This window comes from Hypanus sabinus, chromosome 30, assembly GCF_030144855.1.
Source record: "Hypanus sabinus isolate sHypSab1 chromosome 30, sHypSab1.hap1, whole genome shotgun sequence".
NCBI lineage: Eukaryota > Metazoa > Chordata > Chondrichthyes > Myliobatiformes > Dasyatidae > Hypanus > Hypanus sabinus.
In genome coordinates, this window is record NC_082735.1 from 9,633,696 (window position 1) to 9,647,706 (window position 14,011).

Genomic DNA, 14,011 nt, shown 5'->3' on the forward strand with positions numbered 1-14,011 from the left:
TGTACCAGTCTCTTCCTGGGCAGGTCGACCAGTAGGCTGTGAGCCCGCAGAAAATCCGCACCCAGAAGCGGTTGGGCTACGGCGGCCAGTGTGAAGTCCCACGTGAACTGGCTGGAGCCGAACTGTAGCTGCACCTGACGGGTGCCATAGGTCCTTACTGTGCTGCCATTCACGGCCCTCGGGGGGGGGGGGGCCGGTGCCCTGCTGCGGGTGTCGTAACTCGTCAGGGGTAAAACGCTGATCTCAGCCCCAGTATCGACCAAAAACCGGCGTCCCGACCTTCTATCCCACACATACAGGAGGCTATCCCGATGGCCAGCCGCCGTAGCCATCAGCGGCGGCTGGCCCTGGCGTTTCCCGGGAACTTGCAGGGTGGGCAACAACGGCGGGCTTCTGCGCCCCACCGCTGGTGGTAGAAGCACCAGTGTTCATTGGGCCGGGGGTTGGCGGGCTCTGCGGCCGGGCCTGGACTGGTTTGCTGCCGGGAGCGTGGCTGGGTGATCTGTGCGATGGACGCCCCGCTCACCTTTTTGGCGTTCCACAGCAAGTCCGCCCGGGCTGCCACCTTCCGGGGGTCACTGAAATCCGCGTCGGACAGCAGCAGGCATATGTCCTCGGGCAGCTGCTCCAGGAATGCCTGCTCAAACATGAGGCAGGGTGTGTGTTCGTCGGCGAGAGACAACATCTCATTCATTAAAGCCGATGGAGGTCTGTCGCCCAAGCCATCCAGGTGCAGTAAACGGGCAGCCCGCTCGCGCCGTGAGAGTCCGAAAGTCCTGATGAGCAGGGCTTTGAATTCCGTGTACTTGCCGTCTGCCGGGGGCGACTGTACGAACTCCGCGACCTGGGCCGCTGTGTCCTGGTCGAGGGAGCCCACCACGTAGTAGTAGCGGGTGTCTTCTGAGGTGATCTGGCGAACGTGGAATTGGGCTTCGGCTTGCTGGAACCATAGGTCCGGGCGCTGTGTCCAGAAACCCGGCAGTTTCAACGAAACCGCATGAACAGAGGCGGCGTCGGTCATTTCTGGTCCAAAAATCGTTTGGACCGTCGGGGTCACCAATTGTAGTGGTGTGCTACACGCAGCGCTAAAATTACGACACGGAGTCGGTAACTGCAGTCGAAGGAAAAAAACTTTATTCGAAAACTTCAGCCTCACTTTTAAGCCTCCCTCAACCGGCCCCCCGTGGCGCAGAGGCTCCAAAGCTCTGTGCTCGCAAACCCCCGTAGGCTATCTAATTGTGAGTCGGTTCGGATGCGCCAGGAAATGGGTCGCCACAACACAGACGTCTGGAGAGGAAGGCGCAATGGGTGTAGATTCCGGTCTGAGATAGCACACACGTTCAAGGCACCAAACTCCCACTACAAAAGGCAGCTCCGGATCAGACTGTACAGGTGCCGTGGCAAATCTGTTCCTCAGATCGCAGGAAGCGGCTTCTGTCCCTGGAGTCCAACGGAAAAGCCCAGTCGATCTTTCAGTGAGCTTGGTAATTGGGGCTGCGATTGCACTGAAATTGCGAATGAGGCGCCGATAGAAATCGGCGAGCGCTAAAAGCTGTTTGACTGGCACGGGTTGTGGTCAATTTCGCACTTTTTTGGCTCTCCTCGGGGTCCATCTGCAAATTCCCTTTGGAAGTGACAAACCCCAGAAAAGAAAAACTTTGGAGGCGTGAAGTTCGCTCTTTCCAAGTTTAACAACAAGCTGGCTCTCGGGCAGGCGCTAAAGAACACGCCGTACATGCTCCTGAAGCGACGGGGGATATTGGCCGAATAGCAAAGGCGAAGAGGTTAACCATTTCCCGGAGCGCGCCGTTGCTGAAGATCTGAAAGAGTGCTGGAGCGGTAACTAAACTGGATGGCATCATAGTGGGAGTGTTGAAGGCCATTCATCTTCCTCTTGGACCAGGTCAGCTTGTAGGCATCCCGGAGGTCTAGCTTAGTGCAGACCGCGGCTCCTTGCAACTCTAATGCCGTATTCATTCGAGGAAGTCGGTACCGGTTCTTATTCCTGTTTAGACGCCTGTCATTGTTACAAGGTCTCAGCTCGCTGTCCTTCTTGGATACAACAAAAGAACCCCGCTGCGGCAGGCGAAGGGGAATGTCGGATAACCCGAGATGTCAAAGCCCTCTTTGTCTCTCGGGAGCGGACGAGGCGTAGAGTCTTGCCGGGGAGGACCGACACCGGATAGCAAACTGATGCCGCCGTTGTGGTCCCCGTGCGGGGGGAAGTCGCTCTCCTCCGCCGAATCCGAATGCTCTGAAAGTACTGTAGACAACTCGGTTGAGTTCAAGTCCGGTCTTGAGGAGTCGAGAAGCGACCCGACGGAAAGTTGAAGGATTTGTCCAGGTTCCAGCCGTCGACCATCCCGGGCCGCAGCCGGGACGTGCCTGGGGGGACATGGAATCGCTCTGCCAGTCGGATGTCCAGGCTCTCACAGTGTTGATGTCTCCTGCAAGATAATAGAGCTGGTAAAACCACTCTGCGACTCGACTTAACGGGATCAGGCTCGGGGCTCTTTACATTTCCACCTCAAAGGATGGTTTTGGGAGCTTTCCTGACAACGCGGAAACTAACCAGCAGCCCCCTCTGCCTCATATGTCCTTCGCGCTCCTCTAGGGAGACCGCATGGGTTATTTCGGAGATGAGTGCGGGATCTGCATTGGTTATTGGATTGAGGAACCGGGGTAGGCACCGGGTAGATCAGAGAACCGGCGCTCCGGGTGAGCTCGCCATAATCTCTCTCTCCCTCCTTCTGTCAGAAATATGGTTGTCGATTGTGAAAGAATACCCGGCTCGTCGAGCTTAGAAATAAATTTACACCAGGTCACACGGCAGCATCCTTCCCCCGTAAAGCCTTTGCCCACGTAGGGTCCTGCCCGAGAGGAGGGGAGTTATATTGGCCACCTTGGGGAACTTTACGGGTTGTAATTCAAGGACTAGGGAGGGTTGATTTAGAAACCCGTGGCAAGACTCGGGGTTCCCCCTGTACCGCTCTGGGGAGGGCAGGTTAATTTACTCTCCACGGCAGTTCCGGGGTAACGTGGCTGCACACACAGGCACAATGCTGGAAACCAGAGTCCATCGTGAACCCCGCTTCGCGTCTCAGAGTCCTTCTGCAAAGATTTAAAAGTATCATCTCCCGGAGAGACTGCACATGCCACCCACCCCCAGCTGCCTGCCCTTGGCGGGGCTGAACCGTGCGAATTGAACAATCTCCGCCGAGTCCTGCTGAATCGGTCTTCAGACGGACGGACCCGGGCGCGGAGTGCACTCAGGACTCGATAATAGAGATTAACAATGAGGATTTATTCGGAAATAAAGCTCACTTGTTCACTCGGAACTCGAATCCAGGGCTTATCGGTCCAGACTAACTCTGAGTAGAAACACAAAACCCAGGAGACCTGTGCTGGTCGAAATCCAAAACTAACCACAGAAGAATGAGAAGCACAGGGGACCCATATCCACATAACGGGCGTCACGAGCGGTGAACGTAGATGCTGAGATCAGCAACAGAATTGCCAAAGCCAGCGCCGCCTTTGGGAGACTCCGTGAGAATGTACGGGAGTGGAGAGGACTCAGCCTTACCACCAAGCTGAAGGTCAACCGAGCTGAGGTTCTCACCACCCTCCTCTATGCCAGCGAGACCTGGACTGTCCACAGCAGACACGCGAAACAGCTCAACCACTTCCACTTGAGCTGCCTCCGCAGACTTCGCCACGTACGATGGCAGGACAACGTCCCAGACACGGAGGTCCTGGAGCGGGCTAGCACCCACAGCGTCTACACCCTCCGACAGAAAGCCCAAGCCAGATGGGCTGGCCATGTCGTCAGGATGTCTGACAGTCGACTACCAAAACAGCTGCTGTATGGAGAGCTGAGCCAGGGCAGGCGCTCCGTTGGAGGGCAGAAGAAACGTTTCAAAGACTGCCTCGAAGTCCTCAACATCAATCTTGCTCTGGACCGCCCAACCTGGTGGAGCAGGACCACTAAAGGAGCGTATGCAGCAGAAATCAGACGCGACGCAGAGGCTCAGAGGAAACGTGGCTCGAACTACCGCCACTTCCACTGCAGCACCTACCCTCGTGTGTCCCACATGTGGGCGAGCTACCTCCGCTTCCACTGCAGCACCTACCCTCGTGTGTCCCACATGTGGGCGAGCTTTCAGGGCCCGGATTGGCCTCACCAGTCACCTCCGGACCCTCCACCTGACAGAAGTCGTGGTCGCCTTCGACTCTGAAGGACGTACAACAGCTTAATGATAAGAGTAAAGGACAAACCCCGGGAAATCTGCAGACGCTGGAAATCCGAGCAACACACACAAAATGCTGGAGGAGCTCAGCAGGCCAGGCAGCGTCCATAGGAAAAGAGTAGAGTCGAAGTTTCCGGCGGAGACCCTTCTCAAGACTGGTGAAAAAAGATGAGGAGTCAGAGTCAGAAGGTGAGGGGAGGGGAGGGAGAAGTACAACAGAGTTGGTGATAGGTGAAACCGGGAGAGGGGAGTGGGTGAAGTGAAGAGCTGGGGAGTTGATAGGTGAAAGAGGTACAGGGCTGGAGAGGGGGAAATCTGATAGGAGAGGGTAGAAGGCCATGGAGGAACAGAGGGAGGTGGTGGGCAGGTGTGAGAGGGGAATCGGAATGGGGAATGGTGAAGGGGGAGGCAATTACTGAAGTTTGTGAGATCAATGTTCATGCCATCAAGTGGAGGCTACCAGATGGAATATACGGTGTTGCTCCTCCAGCCCGGATGTGGCCTCACCGTGACAGTAGAGGAGGCCGTGGCCTGACGTGTCGGAGTGGGAACGGGAAGTGGAATTGAAATGGGTGACTAATGGGAAATCCCTCTTTGTGTGGTGGTTCAAGTGAAGGTGCTTGTTGAAGGAATATCCCAATCTACATCGGGCCTTGCTGATGTACGCTGGGAGCACCGGGTACAGCAGATGACCCCAACAGACTCCCCGGTGAAGTGTCGCCTCACCTGAATCGTAGTGAGCGAGGAGGTGTAGCGCTTGTTCTGCTTGCAATGATAGGTACCAGGAGGGAGATCACTGGTGAGGGATGAATGGACAAGGGAGACACATAGGGTGTGATCCTTGTGGAAAGTTGGGGATGGGGAGGGAAGATGTGCTTGGTGGTGGGATTCCTTTGGAAATGGTGGAAGTGATAAAAGTGGTCACTTCACTCTAATAAATGATGTTCAGGTGCATCTAGACTAATGAATGATGTTCAGGTGTATCTAGACTAATAAATGATGTCCAGGTGTATCTAGACTCTAATAAATGATGTTCAGGTGTATCTAGACTCTAATAAATTATGTTCAGGTGTATCTAGACTCTAATAAATTATGTTCAGGTGTATCTAGACTAATAAATGATGTCCAGGTGTATCTAGACTAATAAATGATGTCCAGGTGTATCTAGACTAATAAATGATGTTCAGGTGCATCTAGACTAATAAAAGATGTTCAGGTGTATCTAGACTCTAATAAATGATGTCCAGGTGCATCTAGACTAATAAATGATGTTCAGGTGTATCTAGACTCTAATAAATGATGTCCAGGTGTATCTAGACTCTAATAAATGATGTTCAGGTGTATCTAGACTAATAAATGATGTTCAGGTGCATCGAGACTAATAAATGATGTTCAGGTGTATCTAGACTAATAAATGATGTTCAGGTGTATCTAAACTAATAAATGATGTTCAGGTGCATCGAGACTAATAAATGATGTTCAGGTGTATCGAGACTAATAAATGATGTCCAGGTTTATCAAGACTAATGAATGATGTTCAGGTGCATCTAGACTAATAAATGATGTCCAGGTGTATCTAGACTAATAAATGATGTCCAGGTGTATCTAGACTAATAAATGATGTCCAGGTGCATTAGACTCTAATAAATGATGTTCAGGTGTATCTAGACTCTAATAAATGATGTCCAGGTGTATCTAGACTCTAATAAATGATGTCCAGGTGCATCTAGACTCTAATAAATGATGTCCAGGTGTATCTAGACTCTAATAAATGATGTCCAGGTGTATCTAGACTAATAAATGATGTTCAGGTGTATCTAGACTCTAATAAATGATGTTCAGGTGTATCTAGACTCTAATAAATGATGTCCAGGTGCATCAAGACTAATAAATGATGTTCAGGTGTATCGAGACTAATAAATGATGTCCAGGTGTATCTAGACTCTAATAAATGATGTCCAGGTGTATCTAGACTAATGAATGATGTTCAGGTGCATCTAGACTAATAAATGATGTCCAGGTGTATCTAGACTAATAAATGATGTCCAGGTGCATTAGACTCTAATAAATGATGTCCAGGTGTATCTAGACTCTAATAAATGATGGCCAGGTGTATCTAGACTCTAATAAATGATGTTCAGGTGTATCTAGACTAATAAATTATGTTCAGGTGTATCTAGACTAATAAATGATGTTCAGGTGTATCTAGACTAATGAATGATGTTCAGGTGTATCTAGACTAATAAATTATGTTCAGGTGTATCTAGACTAATAAATGATGTTCAGGTGTATCTAGACTCTAATAAATGTTGTTCAGGTGCATCTAGACTGTAATAAATGATGTCCAGGTGTATCTAGACTCTAATAAATGATGGCCAGGTGTATCTAGACTCTAATAAATGATGTTCAGGTGTATCTAGACTAATAAATTATGTTCAGGTGTATCTAGACTAATAAATGATGTTCAGGTGTATCTAGACTAATGAATGATGTTCAGGTGTATCTAGACTAATAAATTATGTTCAGGTGTATCTAGACTAATAAATGATGTTCAGGTGTATCTAGACTAATGAATGATGTTCAGGTGTATCTAGACTAATAAATTATGTTCAGGTGTATCTAGACTAATAAATGATGTTCAGGTGTATCTAGACTCTAATAAATGATGTCCAGGTGCATCGAGACTAATAAATGATGTTCAGGTGTATCTTGACTAATGAATGATGTTCAGGTGCATCTAGACTCTAATAAATGATGTTCAGGTGTATCTAGACTCTAATAAATGATGTCCAGGTGTATCTAGACTAATGAATGATGTTCAGGTGCATCTAGACTAATAAATGATGTCCAGGTGTATCTAGACTAATAAATGATGTCTAGGTGCATTAGACTCTAATAAATGATGTTCAGGTGTATCTAGACTCTAATAAATGATGTCCAGGTGTATCTAGATTCTAATAAATGATGTTCAGGTGTATCTAGACTCTAATAAATGATGTTCAGGTGTATCTAGACTAATAAATTATGTTCAGGTGTATCTAGACTCTAATAAATGTTGTTCAGGTGCATCGAGACTAATAAATGATGTTCAGGTGTATCTAGACTCTAATAAATGATGTTCAGGTGCATCGAGACTAATAAATGATGTTCAGGTGTATCTTGACTAATAAATGATGTTCAGGTGTATCTAGACTCTAATAAATGATGTTCAGGTGTATCTAGACTCTAATAAATGATGTCCAGGTGCATCGAGACTAATAAATGATGTTCAGGTGTATCGAGACTAATAAATGATGTTCAGGTGTATCTAGAATCTAATAAATGAAGTTCAGGTGTATCTAGACTCTAATAAATGATGTCCAGGTGCATCGAGACTAATAAATGATGTTCAGGTGTATCTAGACTAATAAATGATGTTCAGGTGCATCTGGACTAATAAATGATGTTCAGGTGTATCTAGACTCTAATAAATGATGTTCAGGTGCATCGAGACTAATAAATGATGTTCAGGTGTATCGAGACTAATAAATGATGTTCAGGTGTATCGAGACTAATAAATGATGTTCAGGTGTGTCGAGACTAATAAATGATGTTCAGGTGTATCTTGACTAATGAATGATGTTCAGGTGCATCTAGACTAATAAATGATGTTCAGGTGCATCTAGACTCTAATAAATGATGTTCAGGTGTATCTAGAATCTAATAAATGATGTTCAGGTGCATCTAGACTAATAAATGATGTTCAGGTGCATCTAGACTCTAATAAATGATGTTCAGGTGTATCTAGAATCTAATAAATGATGTTCAGGTGCATCTAGACTAATAAATGATGTTCAGGTGTATCTAGACTCTAATAAATGATGTTCAGGTGTATCTAGACTCTAATAAATGATGTTCAGGTGCATCTGGACTAATAAATGATGTTCAGGTGTATCTAGACTCTAATAAATGTTGTTCAGGTGCATCTAGACTGTAATAAAGGATGTTCAGGTGTATCTTGCCTAACACCCATGCAGAGTCCATGTCCACACCTTAGATTTGTAGAAGGTGAGCTTAAGGTAAGACCAAGATCAACCAGACAGATAAAAGTGTTGATGGAGGGTAACTAGGGGCATCTTTGTTGTAGAGAGAAGGGGTGGGCTTTAAGACCTTCCTGATGGGAGATGGACATCCACAAAGAAAATGGAGCAGTGGGAGTGGGGAAGGTGCAGGGATGTAGATGGGAAGGGACAGGACAAGTGGAGACAGAATTGGGTCATGGAGTGAGGGGCAAGAACAGATAGTAACAAAGGGCTGACCGGGACAGTCCTGTTTGTGGATGTTGGGTAAGAGATATAAACAAGAATGAGGAATTGGGGTGCTATCAAGTTTGTGACTGTGGAAGGAAGACCGCCTGATGTAATAGATCTGTGACAGTGCGGGAGATGGTGTCCTGGTGTTCAATGGTGCAGATTCTGTAAGATGAGGTATCCAAAAGCGGTCGTCCGGCCTCTGCAAAGTAGTTCACTAGAGTACAATGGCTTCACTTTCGTACGTGAGGCTGACGATCAGGATGCAAGTAGTGCAAAGTGGATGGAGGGTTGTGCATTCGGAGGAGGTGAGGATGAACTGGGTCAGGTGAGTGGAGAGGTTGAGGAGGTTGATGTAAAATGGCCTGGAGTGGTGTCCAAGACTGTTGGAGATGTGAGAAGGGGTCATCCATGGGGCTAGGGATTGAGAAATAGGGAAATGGGGAAGTGATGGAAGAAGAGCTCCATATCATGGTGGGCCCAGGACCTTGAGGAGTGGGTGCAGGAGAGCAATGTCGCCTGGTTCGGATATGGCCCAAGTGCAGAGTGAGAGACACCAAAGCAGGTCGACAGTTCACAAACATTAATGTGAACAGTGTTAAAGGGAAAATAAAATAACCACTAGGCCAAACAGGGCTGTTAATGAAAACTCTCAAACAGAAAACGAAGCTTACGCTGCGGCTGAAAAGAACATCTAAACATTAAACGAATCCCGCTAGTCTTCAGAGTCAGTTGACTCGACAGTCCAATTTCTCAGGCAAGGCCGAACACAAACAGGCAGCGAAGCATTGCTGTGCTGTGTCCAAGTCTCAACAAGCACTACGATGACAAGTTTGGAGTTAAATACTATCACAATTAGATAATAATTAGCTGACACTTGCATATTCATAAGCGCAATCACTGCGCCTCCGAATCTGTGGTCATGACAAGAAAAGGGGGGTATGTGAGGAAAAGAATGAAAGAGCCTTGGGAGCTCGGGGCTGGGAGGGAGTGTAAAGTGGGATCATTTGATTTTCAGTAACCTGAAGCTGGCTGGTTGAGTGAGGGAGTCCAGGTGGATCTTCAGCTGCCTGGAGGGTCAGGTTTCAGATTCCTCATGGAGGTCAGGAATATGAAGAGCCACTGGTTGATGGAATTGATTCAGCGGAGGGTTGAGAAGATTTGTGGTCTGCAGCACATTCAGGAGAGCGAGATCTGGACTTGCAGCAGAGAGGGCAGCCAGACGGTACCACGTGGAAGGGAAAGTGGAACAGAGGAGATGGCTGGAAAACCACTGAGAGAAAAGGCTGAACTGAATGTGCACCTGAGATCCTGCCTGGGGAAGAACTGGGTGGCCTGGAGATGCAGCAGGAAGCCATGTGGGACAAGATGGCAGTGAGGCCAAGTGCTGTGATACTCAACTCTCCCTATGTTTTTTTTATAGCTGTTCAGACCAACTATTGATCTTTTAGGAAATGTTTACACATAGAAACATACAAAACCTACAGCACAATACAGGCCCTTCGGCTCACAAAACTGTGCCGAACATGTCCTTACTTTAGAACTACTCTCCTAATATTTTTGGTATTACCCGTAATGAGAAATTATACAAGTTATCACTTTATGCTGATGACTTGTTGTTATATATTTCTGATCCTGGCAGGTCTATTCCCGCTATTTTATCTTTGTTGGCTCAATTTGGTAGTTTTTCTGGTTATAAACTAAACTTGGATAAGAGTGATTTATTCCCTTTAAACACGCAAACTTTATTGGATGAAAGGATACCATTTAAAGTTGTTAATGATAACTTTATCTATTTAGGTATAAAAATTACCAAGAAATATAAAGATTTATTTACATTGAATTTTTTTACCTATGCTTCATCAAATTCAACAACTTACTATAGGATGGTCTCCCTTATCCTTATCATTAGTTGGTCGGATTAATGCTATTAAAATGATGATTCTACCAAAATTTTTATATTTATTTCAAGCTTTACCAATTTTTATTCCTAAATCTTTTTTTGATAACATTGACTCAAAAATTTCTTCATTTGTGTGGCAAAATAAAAATCCTAGGTTAAGTAAAAGACAATTACAAAAATCCAAAAAAGATGGTGGTTTAGCCTTACCTAACTTTAGATTTTACTATTGGGCGAATAATATTCGTAACTTAATTTATTGGAAATCAGATTTGGATTCACCATTGTGCCCACAGTGGGTAAATTTAGAACGTAATGAGGCACAGGGATATTCCCTATTCTCCATTTTGGGTTCTTCTCTTTCTGCCGATTTAGTTAAATTCAATAAACAGATATCCAACCCTGTTGTCAAACATACATTACAAATTTGGTTTCAATTTCGTAAATTTTTTACTTTGAAAAACTTTGCTCTTGATAGCCCTATTTTACTTAATTTTTTTTTCAAACCTTCTTTGACAGATCAAGCTTTTAGCATATGGAAAAGGAAAGGTATAAAATGTTTTCGTGATCTCTTTTTTGAAGGTAGTTTGATGTCTTTCGACCAACTTTCCAACAAATTTGAGTTACCTAAATCTAACTTTTTTAGATATCTACAAATCAGAAATTTTTTACATAAAATCCTACCATCCTTTCCCAATTCAACTTCAATGGACTTTTTAGGTTTGATTTTTACCTTAAATCCTTATCAGAAGGGATTAGTGGCTTTTATTTATAATATGATTATGAAGATACAACCAGAAATATCAGGTAGAATTAAACAAGAATGGGAAAAAGAACTTCAATATAATATATCAATAGAAAAATGGGAAAAAATTTTACAAATGGTTAATTCTTCTTCTATATGTGCTAAACATGCTTTAATACAATTTAAAATTGTACATAGAGCTCATATGTCTAAAGATAAACTTGCTCGATTCTACTCTCATATTAACCCTCAATGTGACAGATGTCATTCAGATGTGGCTACATTGACCCACATGTTTTGGTCATGTCCCATCTTATTTAACTATTGGAAGGACATATTTGCTACCATTTCCTCAATTTGGAATATCGATTTACAACCTCATTTTATTACTGCAATTTTTGGTATACCAAATGAGGATGGTATTCAGTTTTCCCCTTCAATTAGACGAGTGATTGCTTTTGTAACATTAATGGCCAGAAGGTCTATATTACAAAATTGGAAAGAAGTAAATCCTCCTACCACGTTTCAGCGGCTCTCTCAAACTATTTCTTGTTTGAGCTTGGAAAAAATTAGAAGCACTATTTTTGACTCATCAGTTAAATTTGAAGAAACTTGGGGACCGTTCATTCGACATTTTCATATGAATTAATTTGACCTCTTCCAGACCTTCTCTCTATTTATTCTTGTTCTGGTATGGAGTTCCGGAGTTTTTGGCACTATCATATACAAATAAACTGTTATTATTGCCCATGTTAGTTTAGTTTAGTATTTTTTTTTCAATATACATTTTTATTGTTTGTACTTTCACAATTTTTTCTTTTTCTTTTGTCGATTATTCTTATTTTTTTCATATAATCATTATAGGCTTGATTGATAATGTACTATGTTTTTCTGTTGATATTTTAATGGGATATTGTTATCCTATTATTAATCTAATTTCAAGTCTAATGTATTTATAACCTATTCATTATTATGTTATGTTTTTTTATATATATGAAATTCAATAAAAAGACTGAAAAAGAAAAAAGAAAAAAGAACTACCTAGGCTTACCTTTAGCCCTCTATTTTTCTAAGCTCCATTTGCCTATCTAAAAGTCTCTTAAAAGACCCTATTGTATCCGCCTCCACCACCATTGCCGGCAGCCCATTCCACGCACTCACCACTCTCTGAGTAAAAAAACTTACCCCTGACAACTCCTCTGTACTTACTCCCCAGCACCTTAAACCTGTGTCCTCTTGTGGCAACCATTTCAGCCCTGGGAAAAAGCCTCTGACTATCAACACGATCAATGCCTCTCATCATCTTACACACCTCTATCAGGTCTCCTCTCATCCTCCGTCGCTCCAAGGGGAAAAGGCCGAGTTCGCTCAACCTATTCTCATAAGGCATGCTCCCCAATCCAGGCAACATCCTTGTAAATCTCCTCTGCACCCTCTCTATGGCTTCCATATCCTTCCTGTAGTGAGGCAACCAGAACTGAGCACAGTACTCCAAGTGGGGTCTGACCAGGGTCCTATATAGCTGCAACATTACCTCTCGGCTCCTAAATTCAATTCCATGATTGATGAAGGCCAAAACACTGTACGCCTTCTTAACCACAGAGTCACCCTGCACAGCAGCTTTGAGTGTCCTATGGACATGGACCCCAAGATCCCTCTGATCCTCCACACTGCCAAGAGTCTTACCATTAATACTATATTTTGCCATCATATTTGACCAACCAAAATGAACCACTTCACACTTATCTGGATTGAACTCCATCTGTCACTTCTCAGCCCAGTTTTGCATTCTATCAGTGTCCTGCTGTAACCTCTGATAGCCCTCCACACTATCCACAACACCTCCAACCTTTGTGTCATCAGCAAACTTACTAACCCATCCCTCCACTTCCTCATCCAGGTCATTTATAAAAATCACGAAGAGTAAGGGTCCCAGAACAGATCCCTGAGGCACACCACTGGTCACTGACTTCCATGCAGAATATGACCCATCCACAACCACTCTTTGCCTTCTGTGAGCAAGGCAATTCTGGATCCACAAAGCAATTTCCCCTTGGATCCCATGCCTCCTTACTTTCTCAATAACTCTTGCATGGGGTACCTTAACAAATGTCTTGCTGAAATCCATATACACTACATCTATTGCTCTTCCTTCATCAATGTGTTTAGTCACATCCCCAAAAAATTCAATCAGGCTCATAAGGCACGACCTGCCCTTGACAAAGCCATGCTGACTATTCCTAATCATATTATACCTCTCCAAATGTTCATAAATCCTGCCTCTCAGGATCTTCTCCATCAATTTATCAACCACTGGGGTAAGACTCACTGGTGTACAATTTCCTGGGCTATCTCTACTCCCTTTCTTGAATAAACAAACAACATCTGCAACCCTCCAATCCTCGGGAACCTCTCCCGTCCCCATTGATGATGCAAAGATCATCGTCAGAGGCTCAGCAATCTCCTCCCTCGCCTCCCATGGTAGCCTGGGGTACATTTCATCCGGTCCCAGCAACTTATCCGACTTGACGCTTTCCAAAAGCTCCAGCACATCCTCTTTCTTAATATCTACGTGCTTGAGCTTTTCAGTCTGCTGCAAGTCATCACTACAATCACCAACATCCTTTTCCATAGTGAATACTGAAGTAAAGTATTCATTAAGTACCTCTACTATTTCCTCCGGTTCCATACACACTTCCCCACTGTCACACTTGATAGATCCTATTCTTTCACGTCTTATCCTCTTGTTCTTCACATACTTGTAGAATGCCTTGGGGTTTTTCTTAATCCTGCCCACCAAGGCCTTCTCATGGCCCCTTCTGGCTCTCCA

At 44.8% G+C, this 14,011-nt stretch overlaps 1 protein-coding gene and 1 long non-coding RNA gene across 8 annotated transcripts in view; one reads left to right on the top strand and one right to left on the bottom strand.

Moving 5' to 3' along the window:
* Positions 1-291: 291 nt before the first annotated feature.
* The window catches only part of LOC132383399 (uncharacterized), a 52,243-nt gene continuing 38,523 nt past the window's right edge, over positions 292-14,011 (bottom strand). For all 7 annotated transcript variants that reach the window (XM_059954305.1, XM_059954304.1, XM_059954302.1 and 4 more), the window contains one exon: positions 292-2,447. In XM_059954305.1, the coding sequence (XP_059810288.1) occupies positions 332-1,021 (690 nt within the window). In that variant the 5' untranslated portion in view covers positions 1,022-2,447 and the 3' untranslated portion in view covers positions 292-331. The remainder of the gene's footprint in view (positions 2,448-14,011) is intronic.
* LOC132383404 (uncharacterized) lies at positions 2,447-6,482 on the top strand. The gene is made up of 3 exons (XR_009508672.1): positions 2,447-5,196; positions 5,968-5,998; positions 6,447-6,482. It is a non-coding gene; the product is annotated as an uncharacterized LOC132383404 (long non-coding RNA).